The sequence below is a fragment of the Apaloderma vittatum genome, unplaced genomic scaffold (genome assembly GCF_000703405.1).
Source record: "Apaloderma vittatum isolate BGI_N311 unplaced genomic scaffold, ASM70340v1 scaffold45618, whole genome shotgun sequence".
NCBI classification, from domain to species: Eukaryota; Metazoa; Chordata; class Aves; order Trogoniformes; family Trogonidae; genus Apaloderma; species Apaloderma vittatum.
Genome location: NW_009729971.1, coordinates 1 through 8146, shown reverse-complemented (window position 1 = coordinate 8146; position 8146 = coordinate 1). Strand labels below are relative to the sequence as shown.

The following is an 8146-nucleotide window of genomic DNA, read 5'->3' as shown; positions in this document are numbered from 1 at the left end:
AACAAGCCTCTTCCTCACTCCTAACAGGTTTTCTTTTCATGGGTTCGATCCCCCTTCGGTCCCCATGTGTTGCCTGATCTAGTTGAGAGGTGTCCCTGCCCATGACAGGGAGGTTGGACTAAATGATCTCTAATGTCCCTTCCAGCCTAGGCCACTCTATGATTCTTTTTGTGTTGGTCTTTTGACAGTCATTAGGATGGGAGCAAATCTTTCTTTTTTCTTCTTTTTTTGGGAGGGGTGGAGGACTGGGATGAGGGCAGGTAGGCCCCTAGTAAATGACTTCATACATCCCAATTCCAGTGACACATAGAGAATATTACATGTGACAAAAGACTCGGCTGTGAAGAAAATCAACATAGAAGCATACTACTCAAAAGTTAAGAGGCTGTCATATGTTTGAAAGATTGTACATTTTCCTTAGAGTTCATTGTCTGTGTCATGTTTACGTTAGGCACAGGGTAGATGTTACAACCCTTTATATCAGGAACTATGTTAATATGGTTGTCTAGAGTGATGCCACCATGTTTCCAAAGGCAACAAAGACTGTGTCGCTTTTCAAGTTGTTTTGTTGTGCTAGAATCTCTTAAACGTGATTCCGAAGGACAGTCCCTTTTACCATCTATACTGGCTGAGTGGGACAGTGTCCTAAAGAAACGGATAGTTTCGAAATGGTCAAAATGTTATATCTGTCTTTAAAATAGTTTTCTGTGTCTATTACTTACATACCTACTGAAATTGTTTTTTTTTGCAAAAGAAATATTCAGTAAATTTCTGCATTACAGTTTAATCGTTGCTGTACTGGGAAATGAGAGAGATTCTGCTCATAAATGTGCTTACGCTCTCTCTACCTTCCCTCTGCCCAGGTCATCAAGACTCCAATGACTAGCCAAAAGACTTTTGAATCACTTATGGATTTCAGTAAAGCAGTAGGAAAGAGTCCTGTCAGTTGTAAGGTAAGTATATTTTGATTGTACAGTGTTCAGAAAGTCAATTCTTGAAAATTATTAATTTTAAGGTGGTAAGTTTTAGTACATGAAAGAGCACTTCAGGAATTTCCAGGCTGCTTTTTGTCCAGTTTTTCTTTCCTATTAAAAGCATTTTGACAAAGAAAACACCCACATTTGCCACAAATTCCTCAGAGTGACCCTAGACATCTTGTCTAGAGCAGCAAAACACAAGTGTCAGGATTTAGTTATTGGGTTTTCTTTTCCAGTCCTGCAGAAGCCTGAACTGGAAACCATAAGCTGGAGCTCATCTTTAGCCATGCTAGAGACAAGACTGCTCCCTCTTGTACCATGAGGCAGTTGGATGAATCCTCTATGGTGTGTGCCCATTGCAAGTTTTTCTTACAACTGCATTAACTAGACCCATATTAATCTTCATTGCTTTGCAGCTTTGTTCTTTAATTCTGGAGGAACACCCTAATTCCTAAGTACTCTTTTTCTGAATCTGTTAAGTTGTGGTCTGGGTAGCTTTATGCAATCTATTGCCTTGAGTTTCACAGCCCCCAGGAGGCATTTGGCCATAAAAAGAAGGGCCTGCAATCCGGTAGTTACCAGTAATTCAGCATCTGGATGCTGGATTCTATTTCTGGCTGTACTGCTAAATTGCTCTGTGGCCTTAGTTGACTTTTTTTCCTGTTTCTGTCACAGTTTTGCAGTATGTAATGTGCAGAATATATGAAGAATTATTGCTATAAATTAGCTTGGGTAGAGTGTAATGTGGTGCAGTCTCCATGTCTAAACCTTTTTTCAGTTACTGTTTGTAGAAAAAGTTGGTTGAAATTCTCTCAGTTAAATATTGAAATAAAATGGAAGGAACAATAGACATTTGAAACAGTAGTACTATACGAAATAATACTATATTTGCAAAGCTCTTAGTCTTTTCCTTTGTCTTTTTTGTTTTGATTAAAGCTTGTGTAAAAGAAGTTCTGTTTCAGATCGTTATCTTCTTGTGCCAGCATGTATTGGCATTGGTGTTTGTGATTGAAGTGGCCCTAACATAAAAAAGCGTGGTTTACCAGTGAGCAGTGGAGAAGAAATAGACTATTTAGCCAGGAATGTTTCTGGTAATGAACACCAAAAGAAACCTCTTAGGGAAGAACTGCTCTTTGTGTATCCTTCAGGAAATTGTATCAGGAGAATTTTGCTAAAGAAAAGACATTTGCCAACTGGCTGCATTAAATTGTTTTAAGATTAATTGAATTGGGCTTGTAGCAGTCTTACTGTTCTCAGTCACGATGAATGTTCATGTGCCATTTCTTGTTTGTGAAATTCATCTTTTGCATTTTCATACTGAGCAGATAAAGCAGATGAAAAATACAGTTTAGAGAGTACCAGAAGTTGATTCAATAAGTGTCTTCATCCACTTTTTTAATCTGTCGAGTAGCATTTGAGCATGGTATTGGTAAAGAATGTTTATTTAGAATCTCTTTTTTTTCCTTTTTGTAGGATACGCCAGGGTTTATTGTAAACCGTCTCTTGGTGCCATACATGATGGAAGCTGTTCGACTTTTTGAGAGAGGTACTTGTTGGGATATTGACTTCAGGGAACGTTGACATATAACACTGCAAAATGTTACATCCCTTCAGAAAAACCTTGGGATTCTCTCAAAACTTTCAGACCTTGAAGGCTGGAAGTGAATAGTGAACATCAAATATGAGCTAATATGTATACTGTTGGAAAGTTGGAAAGACCTTGTCTTCACTTTGAGATGTCAGTGTATGCAGAGTTGGAAGGTACTAGTTACTTGTCTGCAAAATTTCTGATGGTTTGATGATGAGTGTAGTGTCATTGTAAAAATTTCTTCTGCCAACTAATCAAGAACCATCCTCTCTCCATCCCAAGAGATGGTAATGAAAGTGGTTGAAAATCCCATAATGGGACCATTGGCAAAGTTTTCCTGAGTTCACTTGTATTGGGCTTATGAAATAAACCACCAGTTTTCAGCTGAGGTAAGTAGTATAATACCAAGTGTCACACTACGGTACTGGCATACAAGTGGCTCGGCTGTTGCCCCGTGAAACCTGTTCATCTTCTATCTCCTGTTTAAGACGCAGGTTCTTTAGGATCTCCGATCTCACTGCTGGTCTCTGTTCACATTAATACTGAGGGTGGGTAGAAATAATCGCAAATTCCCAAAGAACCACTAAATTTTTCAGAGCACTGATGTTTTGAAAGGAAACAAGCCAATAATATAGTGGATAAGAGGAAATCATGGAGTATAATTACTTCTATTTCAAATGCTGTCCTCACAGCTGCGTGCTACGAAGAATGCCATTCGAAACATTTTGTTTTTGAAATCACTGCTTTTTTACAGATGAAAGCACTCCATTATCAGGATTCCACCAAATATGCTTTAAATATTAAAAATCTCTTTTACAGCACATGGAAAGGATGGTTTGATCTCCAGAAAAGATATAAACCAACGCTACTTGTTTATCCATCAACAGATGTACCTAATTACATCTCAAAGGGAGAAAAGAACAAATTTGGTGACTTGAAAGGCACAGGCACAGATGCGAGGGGCATTATTCTCTTGGGAAAAGTAACAATTTTAAAGTGTATGGGTTTGTAAAAGAGGTGCCTTTGTTAAGTGACACATATCATTATACATATTTCAGGAGACAGTAGAACTTTTAATTAAATGTAGAAGAAAACAGTCACTGAGATTGTATGTTAAAACTGACTCTTTTCTGCCTAAGGAACACAATATTTTGATTTAATCTTTATTCTGTTTGTATTTTGTTCAACAGTATGATATTTCCAAACTTGTTAAAGTTCATTTATGAATATTTAAGTGTAATGAAATCTCTTTAAAAACTGGTTAATGTTTTGAAAAGCCTGATGGCTGTCTTCTGATTCGTATTTTCCGTCAAATCAGGTTAAATTTTTATCATCTTTTGCATTAATTCACAGAGTAGACACCTGAGCCTGATTGTCATCGACATTAGTGTGAAATTGGGTCTCTTTCCTGGCAACCTCAAACACTGAAATATCATTTTTTTGGATCAGTCCTGAGTCTTTACTTAGGCAAAATCTCCTTAAGTGTGCACTTTTGCACAGGCACAATGCCTTTAGTATATTAACAGTGATTTAAACAGAGAGCATATTTTAAATATTAGTGTGTGGTGGCCTGTACTACTGTATTCTTAGCGTAAAACAAAAAAAAAGCAGTCAGCCAAGTTTCTATGGAAATCTGCTTTATACTAGGAGAGCAGCATGAACTAGGAGTAGGACACTTGTTTGCCCTTTTACTCTTTTTAATTATAACGCAGCTGTATCCTGTTAGGTGATGGTATACATACTGACCGCTGTATTCTGTCAGGTCCTAACTTTGACAAACAAAGTGGGACAAATCTGTTGAAAAAAGGATGTACATCTGCATCAACTTCAAATGAGTTGACGATTTACCTGTTTTGGAACTTAGGGAAATGAAATTATGTTAGAATTAAATAAGGCTGATTTTCCAATTTTCTCTGGAATAAAATGTGTTTTTTAAAAAAAATGTCAGCTCTAAAGAGTAAAAGGAGATATATTATTAAAATTACTGCTTTATGCAGAACTGTGACTGAAGTTGTTGCCTTTACAAAAGATTTGTTTCTAAGATTCCCTGATCTAGGTGTATAAGTTGCGTAGGCTGTGTCATGCTTTTGGACACCCTGAACACTTGTACACATTTGAGCATGGAGGTTGCTTAACCTCTGGGATTTGTGTGGCTGATTTTTTTTGTAGGATCTGCAAAGAGATATGTACTATCTTTATCAAAATATGAATTAGAAATAAGCAGTAGAGGTGCCTCTGCTTTCATGACAGTATAAAATATGCATTGCCATCAAAAGAATGAGGTGAATATGAACTGTGACAATGCGGCAACGCAGGATTTGTGTTTTAGAGGCACAGGCTGAAGTAGAACTAACACATTTAGGAAATTTTTGAATATTTTTTTAAAAATAATTTTGGAATTCACAAATTTAACTGCCCCTGCACAATCTTTTCAGGCCACTCCTACCTACTCTCTCTAATGCTGATGAATACCCTCTGTTGGAAGTCGCTGTGACTAAGGGTGTTACTCAGCTGCCCCTGCTCCCCTCGCCATGCCTGCCTTGCCAATCAGCTGCTATCGCTTGCTGGCTGTTGTAGAGTAAAGGTAGCTCTGTCCTCTGCATCGTTCCAAAGCTGCTGCTGATCTCATGAAGCTGAAATTGAGATATTTCCTTATTTTGACTATTCAGCTGCCTCTAAATGAAGCTCTTGATTCCTCAAAGTGACCAGTTCTTCCCCCTTGTCTTTCTGATAGGTTGACCACAGTAGCAGTATCTCCATAAATAGTGTAGTGATCTATATTGAAATGCAAGAGGATGCTAGAAAAATGGAAAGCAGTCCTTCAGGGCTTTTTTTTTTCCTTCTCCTTTTTTTTTTTGTTCTCTTGTGAGAGATTCAGCTTTACACACCAGCATGTGTATGCTGACTCCAGTTTTTGTGGTTCTGAAACGTGCAGAGATTTCTGTGAAGAACTGCACCAGGGTAAAATAACAGTCTGTTCATTATTTATAAGTGGTGCCAAGTAGATGCAGGATCTTCTCTGTTCATCAAACTGTCAATCTTTCTCTAGGAGATGCATCAAAGGAAGATATTGATGTTGCTATGAAGCTTGGGGCTGGCTATCCCATGGGTCCATTTGAACTGCTGGACTATGTCGGGCTGGATACCAGTAAATACATTATAGATGGTACTGCTTTATTATTCTTGTATTTTCTCCTATTCTTGACTCTTTTTAGCTAGATTATAGATGAATGTTCTAATGAAAATCTGGCTCTCCATTAGTTTGAACTGAATGTTTGTGGTATAGCCTTTTAAGTGTTGAGGAGAAAGGAATGAGAATTCAGCTCAAATACTGTATGAGTACAGCATTTATGCTGAATGCCTATAACCCTATATACAGGGGGGCAGAATATAGTGGTGGTTTTGCTGGATTCATCAAGTTACAGTGGAAAAAATAATAATATTACTGGAATTTCATACAAACTAAAATGAATCAATATTTATGTACTGGAGGTAAGGAATCCTGATGAAAAGCAACAAATGTTGCACTCCCTATCCTTTTTCTACCAGCTGTATTTTCCTTCTCAATTAATAGCAAATCCAGTAAATACCTTAAAAGATGGAAGTATACCTTCTCCTTTTTACTTCTTTACTTTTTACTGATGAATGTCAGTACCATACAAGAAAAGGACATAACTGGTCATGGCTTACTGGTGGTTGTTGTATAATTTTGAATGAGTAGCTTAAATGTCCTCTGAGGAAGAATGTCACTTTCAAAATGGCATTTTCAGCAAAACCTTTTCTTTTTCTTTTAGCCAGTGCTATAGAATAGTTACATTGTTCTAACTGACAGTGTCTTTTACAGGTAGAAATTCAACTTGGAATTACTTTGAACTTGATTTTCTTTTCAGCATAGCCTTTGTTTTATTTCCTTATACTTAACTATATACTAAAGGTTCTCTTTTTTTTTTTAAAAAGTATTAAAAATCTTCAGTTGTGGACATTATAAGGTGTTCAGAGTAGGCTGTGCCTAAAGACTAATTCCTAGATTTGCTTGTACTCATCAATACTGATCTGAGCTTTATGAATTGTAGAATCATAGAACGGCCTAGGCTGGAAGGGACCTTAGAGATCATTTTAATCCAGCCTCCCTGCCACCAGGGTCACCACCTCTCGACAAAGGTCTCAGAGAGTGTAGAATAAGTTCCAAAACTCCATCTTTCTGACCTCTCTATATTTTCTAAGGAGATGCAGATCTCTAATACCTTTGTGTATAAACAGAGCTGTTACTAATTCCTCCACTTCTTTTCATCCACCAGGATGGCATTCATTAGAGCCCAACAATCCTCTTTTTGCACCCAGCCCACTCCTGAATAAACTGGTACAAGAAAAGAAGCTGGGTAAGAAGACCGGAGAAGGATTTTACAAATACAAATGAACTCCAAGCTTTGAGAAGTGTTAAACTATTCAGTGTATGCTATTCAGCATTGCCATATTACAGGTGAATTCTGGTTTAAACCTTCCCAAGGACAGCACAAACTGCATTTAGAACGTAACCCACCTCTGAACTGAGTGATTGGACTAGTTAACTATTTTTCTGGTGAAAGCTTGATTCAGTAGATTAGATTATTTCTTTCTTGTAATTCTGAAAAGCTTTATATGTACAGTGCCTTCATGCAAATGTTGATTTTTCAGGTGCAGAACAGAATGACAAGTGAATTTATGTATTCAAAACATTATTACATTAATGGGAAAAATCCTAAAAATAACCACACTTTCTTAAGAATAAAATTTTCAGCAATTCTGTGTTGAATGTCGTGGCTTGTAGTTGATGTGCTTGATTGTAGTCCGCTGGGTGGCAGTCTCTTTTCACTCTGGCAAATACAGCTGCAGAAAGGCAGTATTTGTTTTAGGATTTTTCTTAAGTGCAGTGCTGAATCTGTAGGTGTAAATTGCAGTGCCTTGAATAATATTTTTTTGAATGTCATATGGTTTAAAAAATAAAAATCCTTCAATGGCAGGCTGTCACCCGAACAAAACGTTCCCAGTACAGCGTTTAAAAGCAAAACTCATTATATGATTTGTGTTGGGTTTTTCTGGCATTTTCAATTACTGGTTGAGGGTCTCCTTTTGCTGCGTGCTGTAGGAACATAGTGAAGAGATGATTTCTATTCTGAAGGGCCTAGTACATAGATTTGTTTTCTAGTAACTAAGCTAGAAAGCCGGTGCAAGCTTCTGTATGCTTTCTAGACTCCTCTGAATTGACTTTGTTTACTGGTTATTCCTGTTAAGTGTCATTTTTGCATACTACACTACTACTGTAGTTGAGTACTTTGGGGGATTGAAATTAGAGTCTGTACTTCGTAAAAAAATAGGTGTGTCTGGCTGTGTAAGGCACCGTCTGTTTTGCAATTTTATTACCTTGGGGCTTAACAGAGCTTGGATTTGTTCGTGACGGAAGTGCTGCAAGTCCTGCCTTTTCTCTAAATACTGCAGAGCAGGTGGTCATGAGGATTGGAGTTCCAGTTCATCTGAATGCTAGACTTCTTTTACTTTGTGTATTTTGGATCTGCAAACTCAGTACTTATATATATATATATAT

At 37.4% G+C, this 8146-nt stretch overlaps 1 protein-coding gene across 1 annotated transcript in view; it reads left to right on the top strand.

Annotated features, from left to right (window-relative positions):
* HADH (hydroxyacyl-CoA dehydrogenase) overlaps positions 1 to 7350 on the top strand; it is a 9551-nt gene extending 2201 nt beyond the window's left edge. Inside the window, exons 2-5 of the mRNA XM_009874602.1 lie at positions 864 to 953; positions 2451 to 2523; positions 5615 to 5731; positions 6864 to 7350. Coding sequence (XP_009872904.1) covers positions 864 to 953; positions 2451 to 2523; positions 5615 to 5731; positions 6864 to 6982 — 399 coding nt within the window. The 3' untranslated portion in view covers positions 6983 to 7350. The remainder of the gene's footprint in view (positions 1 to 863; positions 954 to 2450; positions 2524 to 5614; positions 5732 to 6863) is intronic.
* The last annotated feature ends 796 nt before the right edge of the window (positions 7351 to 8146 follow it).